The 17,265-nt window shown below is 61.6% G+C and overlaps 1 protein-coding gene across 2 annotated transcripts in view; it reads right to left on the bottom strand.

Moving 5' to 3' along the window:
• Window positions 1-17,265, bottom strand: part of TMEM104 (transmembrane protein 104) — a 52,758-nt gene continuing 35,493 nt past the window's right edge. For both annotated transcript variants that reach the window (XM_032320911.1, XM_032320910.1), the window contains exons 9-10: window positions 15,556-15,649; window positions 1-2,670 (exon numbers count right to left, since the gene is read on the bottom strand). In XM_032320911.1, the coding sequence (XP_032176802.1) occupies window positions 1,910-2,670; window positions 15,556-15,649 (855 nt within the window). In that variant the 3' untranslated portion in view covers window positions 1-1,909. The remainder of the gene's footprint in view (window positions 2,671-15,555; window positions 15,650-17,265) is intronic.

Below are 17,265 nucleotides of genomic sequence, written 5' to 3'. Positions count from 1 at the left end.
TGTGTTCCTCCAGACTGTCCTATAAATCAACCTGGGCTTTATAATGCTAATAAATTCACGTCCAATATTTGGTTTGGAGCCTGGGGTGGCAGAATGACTTAATTTGCTTTGCCCTTAAGCAAGAGGGGATGTAACTGGGGAGGGCTAAGTATGGATGTTTTGTGTTTCTGGCCAGCAGCGGGGCAGCTCCAGGGAGGGCCACTGAGTGCCTGCCCTTCCCCACCCCCCGGGAGCCCTCCCTGCTCTGCCCCCCGGGGACTGGGGCCTCCCAGGAAGAAGCCGCCGTGGCAGATGGGGAACGGTGGTCTTGTTTCCATGGATGGAAAATCACAATACTTGGGGACGGACTAAGATGCGTGACAAGAGTGAGAACGCAGACCACGGCCAATCACACACAGCCCCGGGCTCTCCCAAGCTACGGAGGCCGTGGCGGGGGGCACGGACTCCCCAGTTCCTACATATCCCAGGTCTTCCTCCCTCTCCTTCCGAGACCACCAGGGGCCCCAGGAGAGCCAGTGCGGTCACTCTGTCCAAGGAATGAACACCGCGCGGTGCAGGAAGCTATGAAGGTTCCCAAATGTGGGCTGAGCAAGGCACTGAAATCAAGGGGGGGGGGTGTTGGGGACCTGAGACCCCACCCCAGACAGGCAGCTCCAGGTCAAGCTGCTTTGGGCTCCAGGACAGGTGGGCCAGGCCCAGGGCTGGGGGCACGCCAGGGAGGGTCAGGAAGGACCCCCAGGTCCTGAAGCAGAAGGCACATTGAAAATGCAGAGTTCACTAGTCACCTGGGTTTCCACGAAGGCTGGCCCAGCAGACGCATGCGTGCTTGTGACAGGGGTGGGAGCACGGAAGAGCTGGCGAGGCGGCCAGAAACCCACCCCTCCTTCCGTGAGAATGGTACCCCATCTCACTCCACAGCACCCACAGCCTGGCTCAAAGGGAGCCACCGTTCGTACTGGAGAGGGAGCGGGGACAGCCAAGCCTGCGGCTGCCCACAGGCCTGACCTCTTAGGGGGTGGGAAGCAGTGCCTGCGCACCGCCTCACGCCGAGGGAGCTCCCAAGCCACTGTGATGGCGGCTGGGGGAGGGGTCCCTTCCGTGGTCCTTACACACAGCCCCCTGTACGGCAGGAGACCCTGTGGGCCGCATGCGGCAGTCAGGAGAGCAGAGCATCCCTCTGGGATCACAGGCTCTGGGCTTTAAACCGTCTCCTGGGCTGAGTCACTAGGGGCCCAGGAGCTCAGGACAGGTTGGCAGCCACGGCAGGGGCCCGCACAGCAACAGTCCAGGGACCTGGTGCCGATCAGCACTTCCTGTTCTCGTCACAGGGGCTGGCCAGGCCTACTCCAGGCCTGAGGGGAAGGTGGGACCTGTCTGTTCCTGGCAATCCCCGTGGGGAGCAGGGTGAGGGCCTGGGAGTGGCTCTGAGGCAGCGGCTAATAGTGGAGCAGATTCCCCAGACAAGGATGCACGAGGGGCTGGGACAAAGGAGGGGACGTGGTGTCTGGTATAAACAGTGGCAGTGCCAGCACTGTCCCCACCGGCGGGGGAGGAGCCTGCCTGGTGATTGTCTGGTACGGGCTGTGCGTAGAGCAGTGGCCCAGAGTGGAGTCTGGGGCATTCGTGTGCCCAGGCTGCACAGCTCAGTGGGCTGGGGCCAGCTCCACGCAGGGCGGCCCCGGGGAAGGGTCACCTGGGGAGTGAGGCGCAGCACAGACTGCGCAGAATCCTGTTTGTGGGGGGAGAAGACCCTCCAGCCGGAGATGTGGAGGGTCCCCTCCCAGAGTCTGGCCTCGCCTGCCCCAAGGAACCCTGGCAAGGAGCTGGCTCTTGGCTCTGCAGGGGGGAAGGTGAGCGGGGGCGCCAGACGGGAGCCCCCACCTCTCTTACCAGCAGACACATCCCGCCATCAAGCCTTGGTCTCGCTGAGGACGATGTTGGCGGTGACGAAAAAGAAGCAGGAGAAAGCCCAGAGCAGCACAAAGCCCACCCAGAAGGTGTGGCGGAAAGGGGACCTATGCTTGTTGACCGTCCCGTAGCCCAAGGTCAACTGGGTGTCCTTGCGGCAGTGGTAGACCAGGAAGGCGGGGATGACATACTGGATGCCCGTGCCCGCGTAGGCCCCCGTGATGCCCACCAGGGACTCCAGGTCATGGGTGCAGAAGGCCACCAGCACCGGGGGCAGCAGGGTGATGGTGGGGAACACCACGCGGTCCACGACCCAGGGGTACGTGCCCCCCTCGCGGTGGAAGAGCGTCTTCCAGTTGTTGCGGAGGGTCACGGCGATGATGGGGAAGTTGGTGCTGATGGTGAAGACGGGGAAGAGGCCCAGGAAGAAGCGCACGGCGGCCGAGCTCACGACGTCACAGCGCGCGAAGTTGAGGGTGTACATGTCCATGAGGCTGTCGCCGCGGAAGCAGAAGATGGCCGTGAAGCAGAGGAGGCCGTAGAAGGCGAGGATGAGCACGTAGTCCAGGAACACCAGGCACGTGAGGCGGCGCTTGGAGGACACGGGCGTGACAAGGGACGGCAGAGAGTGCTGGCACATGAAGGAGTAGACGCACACGCCGAACAGGTTCCGGACCCCGGAGAGGTCAGCCAGGGGCGGGTGCCCCTCCCGGTGCCCGTGCCCGATGCGCACCAGCGCCAGCACGATCATGATGGCGAAAGCTGCAAGACAAGAGGGCGATCAGCCAGCTGAACGGAACTGGCCCATCCCGGGGTAGTTGTTGGTCTGGGGCGTCCGCCGAGGGCCCGGAGCTCCGTGAGAATTGTGAAGTTCACGTACCCTGATGGCCATGTGCTGGGGCCACCGCGGACTGTGCTCCCTCTCCCCAGTGTCTCTCGGGGGATCTGGGCCTGAGAGGGGCTGTGCTGGGGCAGCGGGCAGGGTGTCCGCACGCCGTCTTCCCTGAGGAGTGTGTGGTCCTGGCCCGGTTTACTGCTCGGCTCCCCTGAGGGGCTTTCTTGGAGCCTCCACCACTCCCTGGCCTGGCGCAAGCCTGGGGCAGAGCTCAGGTTCACTCTCAGACAGAGGCTAGACTGTCTGAGGCATGGGCCCCCTCCCTGTGGGGGAAGCTGGGGGTCTCCCCGCTGTCCCCTCAGGCCACATCACACTCGCTGGAGCACAGGAATGAGGCCTTTCTCCTCGGATTCACAGAAGGCCAGCCCAGGGTCTTCCCGCAATGACACTTGGGAGCGGGAGCAGCAGCAATGTCATCTATTACTTTTAATCGGAACTGTCTGACAGAGGGGACAGGAGCGGGGCGGGAGCAAGGGAAGAGGCCTGTGCAAATTGCCAATAAAGAAGATGATTTGTTTCTTCCTCAGCCCGCTCCGGTCCCTGCGGCTCCTGACTCTGGGCGCCCCCCCTTCACTGCTCTAGACACCGCCTTTTGCGCCCTGCCGGGTCAAGGGGAAAGCAGCGACCCGGCTCCTGTGGGGGTCTTAGCCCTGGGAGCCGTCTCTGGAGGGTGGAGAGGGGGTGACGGCCCAGTCCGGGACCCCGGCAGTCTGGCTCGTGCCATGTCTGGGGCTGAGGGCAGGAGGGTGTGCAGGGCAGAGATCCGAGTAGAAGGACCACACCACGCGAAGTGCACTGGGCCGGGGTGGAGGTGGGGTCCCCCGTGTGCCAGCGAGTCTGTCTGGGGACCAGAAAGGGTCACAAAACGAGCTGAGCAGTCAGGTGGCTGCAGCTGGCAGACTGAAGCAGGGGAGGGGAGGCGCGGGGACCGCCTGGGGACGAATTCTTCAGGAGGCAGTGGCCGGCACTTCTGCGATTCAAACCCCACTCTGCCACCACCGTCTCATGTGTCACCTTGCGACCTGGTGCTACTCGCAGCTTGGAAAGAGGCGAGTGGAGAAAGCTGTCCCTGTAGCTTGGCCTCAGGGCCCTGGGCGTGGTGGGAGAAGGCAGAGAGCCAGCAAGCCCGAGTCCCTGAGTCACGGCTGCCTCGCGCCGCGGGTGCTGTAGCGCCCCTCTGCCCACCTTCCTCCTCCACGCCGCACCTCCAGGGAGCGGTGGGACACACAGGCTGGCTGACCTCAAGGGGGCTGTCTGCGCAGCCCTGGCTTTCCCAACTGCAAATACACCAATTTACGGAGGTTCCCCAAGGCAGGAGGTGGGGTTTTTAAAGCACACGGAGGCGCGGACAACCTCCATCCTCAATGTATGGCTACTGACAGGTGGCTTCTGGAGTCACCAGCTTGGGAGCTGCGTGTCCTTATGTCAATGATGATACGGAACATTTTCTAGAACTTTCAGGTGGCTCACAAAGGCATGGCTATGGGAGATAAGAAAAGTTGTCTCACCAGCTTCCGTACTTAGGCTTACATCACAGCAGGATCACCGGATTAGTCGCCTGCCTTGTTCTCTTACTAGAGTCCATTTCCAAAAACTGGATCTACCCCCAGGGGCTAGATGTTGGATCCCATCCAGGAAAGAAGATGCCAGAGGCTGTTGGGAGGCGCTTCCAGCATTAAAGAGTGGCAGCTCCCGGAGAGGGCCCCAGAGGGGGACAGGCTTGGCTCACCCGGGGGCCACCCCCACCCCGTGAGCTCCACTCCCGTGAGCCCCACTCCCATGAGACCCACGCCGCGCCACTTTCTCGAAAGCTCACATAAGCCGCGTGACTTGGCAGCACAGGAAGGCAGTGGTGCTCCATCATCCCCCGGATCCTGACTGAGTGCCTGCCGGGGGCCGCTTACGGCTCCAGTCAGGGGAAGGGGGGGCGTTTGTAGGAGCACCGCACTCCGAGCTCAGCAGCTCTCCCGAGGAAGGGCACCCCACGCCCCCAGAGCAGGCGCCCAAGGAACGCCGCCTGGGCTTGGATGCACTGAGGACTGGCTTTGAGACGGGAGCCCCGGCAAGCCTTGGGAAGGGGTAGTGGGAGCGTGAGGCCGGGTAGCCCTCGGGTCCCCCCCCACCTCCTTGCCCCCATCACTGCGAGGACACAGGGTGGGCGCTGGCCTCTTCTCAGGAGTGGAGAGGCAAAGGCAAATGTTCTGGCTGGTCTCCCAGCTGGCATGTTCAGAAGAAACCAGGGATACCCCCGACTTCATATTGGGATAGAGGAACAGAGAGGGAAGGGACGGGAATGAAGCAGGAGGACCAGGTCCTGGACTAGAGGCACCGGCCCCTCCCCCTGCGACCACACCCCTCACGCCTGGCTCCTCCCTCCCGTGCCCACCAGAGGAGCAGAGTTCACCAGCCATCTCCTAGACTGATGGTCCCGTCCCTGGGAGACAGCTGCTCCCCAAACTCAGTGGGCCTGATCATAAATCAAGAAGAAAGGAGGGTGATGGGCGTGAGCGACAGACTGTCAGGAAGCGTGACAGAGAGCGGGACTCTGAGTGTCCACGGGTGTCCGACACTCGGCCGGCCACTGCCAGAAGCTCTTGCGCCGACCTGGTCATGGCTGGGGGGGAGGTGTGGACAGACACCGCCAGGAGCGGTGGGCGCTCCCCGAAGCCTTGCTGACCGGGCCTGCGGTTCCCAGGGGCAGGGGTCTCTCTGACCCTCCCAAGCCACGCTCAGCCCCGGGGAGGTGACCAGGTCACAGCCCACATCCTCCTGCATCCTCGCCGGAACTCCCACTCCAGGGGTGAGGAGATGCAGCGAGTTGCCAGGGCGGATTCTGTGGTGGGGAAGGAGGTGAGGGCCTGACACATGTCACATGAGGAGTGGCTGCTGGCCTTGGGGGCACAGCTGTGAGGTGATGAGGCAGGACAAGAGACTTCTCTTTAAATAGCTTCGGTAACAGCTCATGTGAAAAACCTGCACTTGTTTCGTGGAGCTCATGGCCCGGCTGGGACCACCCACCCACCCAACAAAGCCGTGCTGAGTGCCCAGGCCCACGTACACTTCTGGGCAGCTGGGGACAGTGCACTAAGCAGATACCATGTCTCTCCGGAGGCCACCGTCCAGGGCAACTGATGGAAGTTGCAGAGGCAAATTACAACAAAAGAGAGAACTGGTAACAGCCACATTAGCTGCAGGGTAGGTGATGAGATCCCCATTGTGGGAGGAGTCCAAGTCCTATCGAAGCTCATGGGAAGAAGACCAGCCAGGGGTTGCGGCGGAGACCGGGCCCCAGGACGAGGTACTGGCAGCAGGAGGCGCCCCCCGCTCCCGGAGCTTCCCCATTTCCAGGCTCCCACCCCAGCGATATGGCCTGGAGAGGTGTGGGACCTTCACACACTTACTCTGGCAGGTGCTGAGTGCCAGCCACTGGCCTCATCACAGCCACTGGCCTTGGGGCGCAGCCTGCCCCCTGCTCCCCCACATCCAGTCCTCGGGGGCCCGGGACAGTTGGCTTAGGGAAGACGCCTCCCTTCCCTTTTGGAGGAGGCCAGGTTCAAAGTAAATTTTACACCAAGAACATCCCATATGGCAATGTCAGCGTCCTATCACGGGCATGTCGGCGACTATCAGTGTGGCGGTCAAGGTGGCACCACGAACCAGGTGTCCTCTCCTTTACCCAGGCACCAACTAGCTCTCAAAGCCATCAGAAGAGAAACCCTGCCTTCCAGAGGCGGCCTCCTGATCCTCGCTCTCACCAGCAAGAGCTGGATAAGCAGCCCGGCTGGGAGCTGCGGGGCCTCGAGGCTGTCCGTCCTCATGGCCCCACTCCTCTCAGAGAGTACGGCAGGCGAACCAACACCCGTCTGAGCTCCTGCCCAGGGGTAAGGGTGGTCCTAGTTTACCGGGGGGCAGTGAGAGACAAGAAGTAGCGCTCGAACCACACGAGCTGGTTCCTCCCCTCCTGAGTCCCCTTCTGCGGTCTGGCTGGCTGTGGGAAGCCTCGGATGGGCCAGGGCCTCCCAGGAGGAGGTGACCTGCTCTTGCTTACGACAGAGAAGGGAGGGGGGCAGGGACGAGCAGGGGTCTGAGGGTGGGGCTCGGGGTTCTGCTTTCAGCTCTATCCTCTGTGTGCCCAAACCCATCCCTGGGGAGGTGAGGAAGGGCCAGCCTGCGCTGGAGGGGTGGACAGAGAGGGGCTCCTTCCAGGGTCTGTGGCAGCGGAGGAAGAGGTGGCAGACACTGCCCTGGTCTCTGGGCCCCGGTGAGGTTCTCCCCACTGCTCTCGGCGTGTGAGTGAGGCCGGGGCAGCGCTCCACTTTCCTTACAGAATTCCAGGGTCTGCATGGTGCCGGCACGAGGGGGACCACCTGCCCGGGCACCCTGGCCTTGGGGAGCCTGGGGCGGGGCCTTCCTTGCCTGGATGGGGGCAGGGCAGAGCTCTCCCAGGAACCCCCTGCCCTTCCCCCACCGCCCCCAGGATGTCCCCGGTCGTGCTGTGGGCACCAGGCCTTCCGGCAATCAGCGGCTGTCTCCTGCCTCACCCGGGCAGGGCTGCCTCCTGGAGAGCTGCCCCTCCAGTCTCTGACCTCTGAACCTGGCCCCGCTCGTCCCAAGACTGGGGCGGGCCCCAGCCTGTGCTGCTCCAGACGCCTCGCCGTTCTCTGAGCTCCGTAAGCGGCTTTAGCTCGGACACAGGGGAGGCGGAGGCCATCCGTCAAGACGGCTGTCACGAGGATGGCACTCTCTTCTCCGAGCAGAGAACCAACATGCCAGGGCTAATGATAATGAATGGCCGTGGTGTGCCCGCCCTCAGAGCTGGATCCGGGGAGGGTCTGGCACCGGCTTCCTCCTCTACCACAGTGCTGCCCTCGGAGGAGGCTGGGGCACAGATGCGTCTCTCCTCAGGCTGGTCCCAGGCTGGCCTGGGCCTCCCGGGATTCAGGAGGGCTGGGGGGAGCGACGGGGTGACACCTGGCTGAGCGGAGGTCAGCTGAAGACCAAGCAGTTCCAAAGCCCTTAAGCAGGTGCCTGGGCATTTGTTCCTTGAGTAACAGGACCGACTGTGGATGAGAGCCACTTCGCAGGCCCCCGGGACCCACAGGGCCGGGGTGTGAGTGGGGGCCCCCCGTGGAAAGCCCTAAGGCCTTGGAAACCCCCGCGGGGAAGCCAGGAGGCCGCTGTTCTTCCTGTAAACAAGCTCAGCTTCTCAGATCACGTGGGATTCAACCAGGTCCTGCCACCGAACTCTGTCATCTTGGGTGGTCCCGTCACTTATCACTGCCTGCGTTTTGCCACCTTTAAGAATGGAGCTGGTCACGGCGCACCTCATGGAGGCACCTGGGTAGAGCCTGGCCCAAGCCACCCCTCAGAACGTGGAGCACACTGCTGTCCGAGAAACCTTATCTCCCCTGCCAACAATCCTGGTCCTGGGCAGGCAGGCACCTGCCAACCCACAGTTCTCACCTGATTCTCCTTTTGCTACGAGGAGCAAAAGGAGCCTGGGATCATCCTAGGGACCCCACCTGCCTCGGCTGGGTCAGGGGCAGTCATACCCCTTCCAGGAACACCCTCTATTCTGGGTGTCTCTAGCCCAGGCATCAGACCTGGGCTGCTCACGGCTGTTCCGTGAACCAAGAAGCTCCCTCTTGCTTCGCGGAAGGCCAAACAATGACAACGTGTCCCCACCACTCTGTCATGTGGGGGGACCCTGGGTGTGTGCTCTTTCCGAACGGGACTGAGACTGAAAAGGAATTACGTTTGGATTTTGGGGGCTTGCACCGGTCCGTCCTCTGGCCGTCAGCCCTCCCACCGGAGCACAGGCTGTGAGCTGGGATGGGGGCTCCTTTGACAGCCCCAGAAGACAGGACCTCCTGGCCTATCAAGCTGGGAGGAGTCCCCTTGGAGAAAGATGAGAAGTTCCCTCACAGATGTGCCTGTTCGCACACGCATCTTGGGCCTGGGTCAGATTTTATCTCAGGCTGTAAGACGCTCTGGGATGCCTGGCCTTGCCTGTAGTAATGCATGAAAAGTCACCTGTGTCTCCACTGAATGGAGGGAATTCAAAGCCCATCGAGCTGTGTTCCCACACTGAGTCACCCTCTGTGTGACGGGAGGACTCCAACTCTGTCGTCTTCATGGTCACTGTGTTGTCATCATCATGGACGAAGAGAAGTACGTCTGGATAATTAACTTACGGAGTGAGGTTCCGCTCTGTGGCTCTGTTGTCGATTTCAAAAGGGGCGCCCGGCCAGCTCAGTCGGTGGAGCACGTGACTCTCGATCTCGGGGTTGTGAGTTTGAGCCCCACGCTGGGTGCAGAGATGACTGAAAAATAATTATCTTGGAGAACTCAGAGCGGAGTTCCTTTTTCCGAGTGTGCTGGGAGGAGGGCGCCGTGGTATTTGAGCAGGTATTTGAGCAGGTATTTGAGTCTCTAAAGCTATCAAGTCTCAAGCAGGAAATCAAGAGTTCTGGCCTTTCATTCCTCCCCTTCCCACACCCTGCGAGCAGGGCAAGTGGCGCCCGGAGGCAAGTGTCTCCATTTTTCACTCTTCCGCTGTCAGACCAAGCTCAGCTGGTAATGGTGGCAACAGCGAAGCCATGGGGCCTCTGGCCGGGAGCCCGATAATCTCCTTCCCAGATTGCAAACATAAAACTTCAGCTCTGTCACCTTTCCTGAAGGCCGCCCAGTCTCTCCTCTTGTTGGGGACTTCATTATCTCTGCCTCTAATTCCTGGGCGGAAGCCCTGACCCGCAACGAGACCGCTTGGAGATGGGGCCTTAAACGAGCTCATAAGGGCTCTAATCTGATGGGACCCGGGTGCTTATAGGAGGAGCCCGAGGTGCCAGAGCAGTCTCCCTGCGCACGGAGAAAAGCCTCCGGGAGAAGAGCAGCCAGGAAGAGAGGCCGCACCAGAAACCAACCCCGCCAGCACCTTGATCCTGGGTTTCTAGCCCCCAGAACAGAGCAAGGAAATCTCTACTGTTTAAGCCACCCAGCCTGTAGCATTCGGTCCTGGCAGCCTGAGCGGACAGAGGTATCCGTCCCGCAGAAGCTGGATGCACAGACAAACCCGGGTGGAGAAAGCATGGGAAAAACAAGCAGAAGCAGTGCTCGAGGGTGCTCAGGGGCCCCTAGGCTGCACATAAGTGCGGGAGCTCCTGGGCAGCTGCGGGCCCCATTAGCTCTGAGACACCCGGGGCTGCTTCTGACACGTGGGTGAGGCTCACCTTGGCCTGTGTGAAGCCCAGCTCTGTGCAGAGACACATCTACAGCCCCTACCAGAGGCCTCGCCCCGCTAAGCACAAGCTGGGGCTAACCTCCCTCCCCTTGCCAGTGTCCAGGCGGCTGGCCCACGACCTCCCAGCCTCCGGGGACCATCTGATGGGCTGGCCAGCACACATCTCGGCCAAATGCAGAGCTGTTGACAACAAAGGCTGCTCACAGAAGTGGGGTGGCCATGTAGTGGCCTTGCCTTGGGGCCCAGCAGGGCTCTTGGGTCAGTTCCATGAACGAAAGGGACAATGTGGCAGCACGGGGCTGGCTCTGTGGCAGACCGTAACCGGGTGCCCACTCTGCCCGAGACCAGGAAACTCCAGCATCCTCTCCTCTAAAGTGTGTCTGCAGAGAGAACTTTTAGAAAATAAGAATCAAGACCAAAATGAGACATCTATGAAAAGGTTTTCTTGGATTCCCTCCACGGGCTAAGGAACGAGAAGAGAGCCGGGGTCTAGCGAGGGGGTGGGCAGAGCGATGCTGGCTGGCTGCTGGGGGCGGGCAAAGGACCCCCTTCACAGCCGTCTGAGGTGCACTGGTTGAGGGGACAGCGGCGAGTGGTTGTGGGGGGATTCCTACACCACGCCGGCATGTTGGGTCAACAGGACGTGGGGAACGGACGGCCCAGACAGAGACGACCCCTGGCTCCTGCTGGTGATAGAGTGGAGGGTCCCACCACGAGGCGCTCTGCCGAATCAGTCAGGGATCTGCAGCAGAGTCAGCGGAGCGGCCGCAGAGAATTCTGGGGACAGGTAAAAGCAGAGCCCTTATGTTCCCAGGTGACGGTCTCCTCCTGGGGACCTTCTGCTTCTCGGGCCACCGCTGCGGAGTCCCACCTCCCCCTGGAAGACAAATCTGGGGCACTCGCTGGGGGGAGGAAGGGGAAGCTGGGCCGCGGAGCTTCATGAGGTTCGAGTCTGCCCACGGACGCGCGGAGAGGCTGGCGTCTGACCCACTTTGAGGGGAGCACAGAGACGGCCGTGACGGACACCACGCTGCTCTGAATACACAATCAGAGAAAGGAGCCCTGTGGGTCCTCGTCAGCCCAGACCGAGGAGGGCTGCCGTGCTCCAGAGCAGTCTTTATTAGAAAGAATCAGGTTTTTAATAACACCAAGTGGGGCACCCGAGCTGAGCCAGCTGTGTGTGTCCCCAACTGGGAGGTGTCTGTGGCGGAAGCTGGTACGCGGTGAAGTAACGGAGCCGTCTCAGCCCCTTCCTGCCGGAGAGCTCCCGCCAGGCATCGCGGCTGGGGACGGTCTACCGTCCTTTGCTTTGGGGTTTAGAGCTCAGGCTCTGCGGCCCCAGCTCCTGGGCCTGCGGGTCAGCACTTCTGGCTGTGTGTCTCTCCTAAGTGTCCCCGGTCTACTGACCACCGACAGAGCGAGCACCAGGGCCGAAAGAGAAAGCCCCGGGCCGTTCCGTGAGATGCGCCTGCTTCTCACTTCTCTCAGGCTCAAGCTTCCTTGAAGGTGGTGAGGGTGGAGGCTGGCGGGGGTGGCGGTGCAGGCGTGCATGGGGGACAAGCGCCGGAGCGGGGCAGAGGAAAGGCTGACAGAGCCAACCTGAGAGGCTTCCAGGTCTCGTGGCCAGAGCCACAGCTCCTTCCGCAGGTGGCCCGGGCCACGTCCCCGATCTCACGGCCAGCCCTGAGGGAGGCTCCCACTGAGGCCAGCCCCAGGATGAACTGGCCAACACAGAGGACGTGGCGGGGCTGCACACAGCAGCTGCTACCGAACACTGACCCTGCGCCAGGAGCAGCGCCGACAGCCCTCCCTCCCTGATTCCGGATCCCATTTTATCTTCCCAGCCGCTCCCGGGGGGACCCTGCCCTGGCCGCTGCTGAATAAGGAACCTGGCCGAGGGCTGGCTGTGCGCCCCGGGACCCACGTGGATGGGAACATAAGCGGAGGCACCAGGAGCGAAGCCCTGGGCTCAGGAGCCCAGCAGCCGGGGGCTGAGCGACGGGACAGCAAGCGGGGCTGGTCAGGAAGCCTGCTAACACTACACAACAGTCTCACCTGCCGGAGGACACGGAGCCCATCCGGGCACCTGGGATCTGGGTCTCCCACACCGATCTGCCTGGGCTGCCCAGAACTTATTTGGAGAGCAAAAGAGATGAATCAACACTGTCACTTGTCATTCAGGTGCCGACACTTTCCTGGATAAGTGGCCACGTGCAAAGGCCCGCTCTGGCAGCGGGAGGGAACTGGCCTCAAGCTGTCAGTTGGCCTCGTCCTGGGCTCCGGGGGCCCTACTCGGGCGGGGCTTCCGCAGTCTTCCCCAGCCTCATTTCAACAGATGGCAGAACAAATTCCTAATTAAGCGCAAGAAAGTTTCCGGCTCAGCACGTTTATTTATGATTTTCCGGTCCCTTTGGTGCTCATTCTTCCCTTTTGTCTTCTTAGAACCCGAGTCGGCTTATTGCCACCCTGCGCTCCGGCTCGGCTCTCTTGGACAGTCTGGGCCCTAATCTGGGGAGAGGGAAGGGGCAGGGAGCGCGGGAGTGTGGGAAAGGAGGCAGGGTCGGGGGGGACACGGCCTCACAGCTGCTTCTCAGAAGCAAAAGGAAAGGGAGTTCGTTGAGAACGGAGGACTTGGCGCAGACCAAAGGGGACAAACAGGGCTTTTTGGAGGGTTCCAGAAAAAACCACCTGGGTGAGCTTGGGCCAGAGGAGAGACGCCCCCCTCGCAGATGTCCCCCGGAGCAGACCCCAGTCCTTCCTGCAACAGAGCTGCCTGTTCGCTGGTATCTGGCAGCTTCCTGGGACTCGTCCCTCCCCACTGCCCCCTTTCTCGGCTCCCTGCCTGCAGTGGCCCCGGGACCATGACGAGGGGAACCGCTCTCAAAACCAGGGAGGAAAGGGCCCAGGCGGCTCGGCTCCCGTGCCCCTAGCCTGAAACTGTAGTCTAGCCTCGGGTACAGTCTGGAGTTTACTTAACTGGACAACTTTTCTTCTGCTTCAGAGGGCTTTGTGTCACAGAGGGGCCCAAGCCTCTCCAGGAGAAGAATGACCGCCTGCCGGTCACCCAGAACGCTCTGGAGACCAGCTCTGCAGAGAGGCCGGCGCCATCTGATTATCAGATCGAAGGGAGAAAAGAGGCAGATGACTTGCAGTGACAACAATGTCACCATGCAGAAACACGAGTGTGGGTGACCTTCACGTGCTGTTGTGTCCCTCAGGCCCTCCCTGCTGTCAAGCGCCTCTTGCAAGGCCACTGTCACCTCGCAGGGCCCGGGAGCCTGAGGAAGGGACCGCTTGGGGGATCCCTGCTGCAGCCCCTGGGGGTAACCAGCCTTGCTGGCCAGCGGGAGGGGCTCTGGCTGGGAGAAGGGGAGGCACGATGGGGTCACAAGGGGGCAGGACGGTTTTACTCTGAGGAGGACAGGGCTCCAAGAGCAGCGTGGAAAGGGCACAGGGGCTGCTCTGAGAGGCTCTGGAGGCCCCCCCAGGGCCCTGCTGGCAGTGTAAGCGCAGGCCTTCTCTGCGGGGGAGCTGAGTCTGGTGGGGTCTCCCACCCCATACTGGGACAGTCACTCTTCCTTTACCACCGGCCTCCTCCCCTCCCTCTCAACAACCTGCTCATCACTCACTAGACACACGAAGGCCTTTGTCCCGCTCAATAAACAGGGGTGTTGCTGTCGCGGAGCATCACGACACGTCACGATCCGGGCAGCCCTCTAAAGCACAGGAGTCTCCCCACCTCTCCCCACCCTGTCCTTGCCCTCCCCGGGGGGAGGTGAGGACTCCTAATGCGGCGGGTCAGGACAGCCAGTCCTGTGCGGGGGAGGGGCAGGACCTTGGGGACTCTGGGAGCAGAGGAGCGGTGACAACGGAGGTGGGCCAGGCGGACAAGAGGAGGCTTCGCTGAGAAAACTCTTCCTTCTGCAGGTCTCTAGGGCTTTCATCTACTTCCGGAGGAGAAGGGTGGGCAGCGGGAGCCGGGACTGTGATCCCCGCTGATCCCAACACTGGGAAGTGAGCCCTGCTGGGACCCGGGGGAGGGGGGCTCTATTCCAGTACCTTATCCTTGCAGCCAGCCTGATCCTCGTGTTCTAAGTCAGGAGTTCTCATTCTTTTCCAGGTGGTCACGTTACTTAAACCCGCGGCTTTCAAACGTGTGAATAAAATTTGCAAAGAGCATCGTGAAGGTACATATAGGACTGGACCGGCTGAGGGGGGCAGACCAGGAATCCCGCTCCCTACTGGACAAGTGTCCTCCTGCTCTCTCGGCTGGGCTGGGTGACGAAGGACAGGTGTCCCGGGTTACAGAGGCCTCAGAGCTAACGCAGCAGATGACTCAGTCCTGCTCTCAACCCCGTGCAAGGAAGGACCGAGGTGGAAGGAGGTTACAGGCGGCCGAGTTGGGCTCAAGACAAGGCAGGACTTCCCAGTGCTGACAAGCAACCCTTCCGAGTGGGGCAGGGGACCCGTCGGGAGCTTGGCCCAGAGGCCACCCCGTGTGAATGCTTGTGGAGCCTGCCCTCGAGGGGGCGGGGCGGGGACTGGATGACGGTCATGGTCCCTCCCGACTGAAGATGCCAGGACCCTGTGACGCACTGGCTCCTTACACTGGGATTCTGGAATCCGCTGCAGGATGTGAGAACAGCCGGAAATCACTTTTATCAGCAGCTGTTCTGAGGGCCCGTGCTGAGGGCTGTGTGCCCTGAGTCCTGATGAGGGGTGCTGGGGCAGACGCAATGGGAGCTCGAGAGGAAGCTCGGGAGGGAGGAGTCCCGCCCTCAGGCGCCCGGGGAATGTCGCTGCCCGCGCAGGGGAGGTGCTGGAGGCAGACACCCTCTGCCAGACCTCTCAGCCACAACGGCAACGGTATTCTTTGCCTTTAGACCAAAAGAGGAATGCAAATGATCCCAGAGCCAGTGCCAGGCGACGCGGCCCCTACACCCTCCTGTCCTGGGTCCACGGCGCTCAGTAGCCGGAGCCCTCCGGGTCGGTGCTGCGGAATGCATGAGCTCCCTCCCACAAACCTGCCTTAGGGGGAGAGACCCCCAAACCACCCAAGGACGATGTTCTTGCTCAGGAGGGCATCGGTCAGTCAAGGGCATTGTGGAAGGGGCGTCTTTTCACACCCTGCTGGCCGGCAACGCAGACGCGGCTGCCACAGCCTGCTGGGACTTACGGCTGTGCCACACGGTGCACCCACAAGAAGGCACAGCGGTGCCATTCTCGTGCCCTGAAGTGGGCAGAGCCGACCCGGGGACTTCAGGAGTCCTGGCCCAGCCTGGGGGCAGGGGGGACGCTGCATGGGCGTGTGAAGAAGGCTGGGCCTAGCTCGGGCTCCGTCCACAACACGTGATCCTTGTCGGGACTGTGTTACCCCCGCCCCTTGCCGGCTCTCAGGAGTCCACGGAAGCCCACCACCTTCCAGCTGCGCTGTGAGCACACACGGCCGTCTTGGCAAGGGTAAGGAAGGAACGAGAGGAGAAAGGGAAGACTCGAAAGGTCTCTCACTCACCAACCCATCTCATCAGGGAGGTCAGGATTTGCAGGTACTTGGTTTTCTGGACGTCGAAGAAGGTGAAGGGTCCAAGAAGGAGAGTGAAGACAGCCTGGGGGACAGAAACACGTGTGAGGGGGGCAGGGCCGGGAGCGCGCGGAGACGCGCGGACACGCTCTCCACATGGCCCCTGCCTGGCGGCCGGTCCTAACCACGGTGTGCACCCGGGTCAGCAGAGGCTCCCCAGGGGCCGACAGCATCGCGAGGGTATTCCCTGGGGTGCAACAGAAACCCAGAGCCATGCTTTCTGGCTGTTCCTTATGCCTCCTGTCCTGAGACAACTTTCTGGGCACGACCCCCAGGGACACCCCAGGGACATTGCCTGATGTTCCTCTTTAGCAAATGCTGAGGGTTCCCGGGCCCTGCACGGAGCTGGGAACAAGCCCCAAGGAGGTGTGGGACAGCAGCAAGATGGGGATCTGAGAGGAAGCCAGGCACACCCTGGGCCCCCAGGTCTACTGGGCAGACCGCACACAGGGAGGAGGGGACCCAGGGGCCCCCACAGTGCAGCACACGGGAAAGAACGCTGTGCTGAAGGTTCAGAGGAAAGGACCGATCAGGATGTCGTCCATCAGCAATGTTGTGACTTCAAGAGAAGGGAAAGCCTGGAAAGCCAGAGCCAGAGCCAATGGCTTCCAGGGCAAATCTCCGAGAGGACTATCCTGGACCAAGAAGAGAAGGAACCGCAGCCACGAAAAGTGAGGCTTGAGTTTGGGGCTCAGGGCTGTTCCTCCGTGGAGAAGAGGGAAAACCAAGCGGTTACTCAGAAAAAAAAAGAATTCATACCCTATCTTAGAAAACCAGTCGGTGGGAAATTTGAACCCTCTCTGCAAAGGAGAGTGGGGGTAAGCCTGGCACAGCAGAGCCGGGCTGGGGGCTGAGGCAAGGTTAGGATTTCCATGCCAAATTGGCTGCTCAGGGAGCAGAGGAATTAAAAGCTGCTGGTTGGCGCTACGATGATGGTACCATTTCCAATCTGCCACTCGGAAGCAGCAGACGCAACAGACCTTATTAACATTTACACGGCGCCCGTTTTATCACGTTAATGTTAATGACACTCGCCAGAGGTGCAGCGGGTGGCAGAGACCCGAATGTGGGGAGCAGCTGGGCTCTGGCCCCGTGAGCTGGGAGGAGACATCGCAGCTGCTCCGCCTGGCGGCCAGTCCCCCCGCTCCCTGGCTACCCCGTGACAGGGTGACAGGCAGGCGGGCGCTGGCGGAAGGGGGGCTGTGCCCGTCCCTCCCCCACCATCATCCGCAAGGAAAGCGGGAAGTGGGAGAAGCTGTGACCTCTTATCCAAGTCCATTATCACTGTGAGGATGACACCAGAGACGAAAGTACTGCTTAAGGAGAAAGCTCTAATTAGCTGGGGGACAGAGCCTCCAGGCAGGCTCCGGGGCTGGGAGACTTCTGGAAAGGGCTTTCTGCTGGGGGCCTGGAGCCAGCTCTGCTTCCGCCAGGAGGAGGGGAAGCGCCATTAGGCTAGGGGTGCCTGGGGGGTGGGAGCAGAAGCGGGGGTGGGGGGGTGGGGGCGGGGGAGGCGGTGGCCTGGTGCCCTTGTAGGCCGGACTCAGGCAGGGCCTGCAGCCGCACAGCAAGCCGGCAAGCGGCACCATCAGTTCGTCCTTTAGAAGAATAACCACTTCAGGGAAACTTCAACAGGATTTC

Source organism: Mustela erminea, chromosome 18, assembly GCF_009829155.1.
Source record: "Mustela erminea isolate mMusErm1 chromosome 18, mMusErm1.Pri, whole genome shotgun sequence".
NCBI classification, from domain to species: domain Eukaryota; kingdom Metazoa; phylum Chordata; class Mammalia; order Carnivora; family Mustelidae; genus Mustela; species Mustela erminea.
Note: the sequence above shows the minus strand (reverse complement) of the source record. Positions and strands in the feature narration are given on the sequence as shown.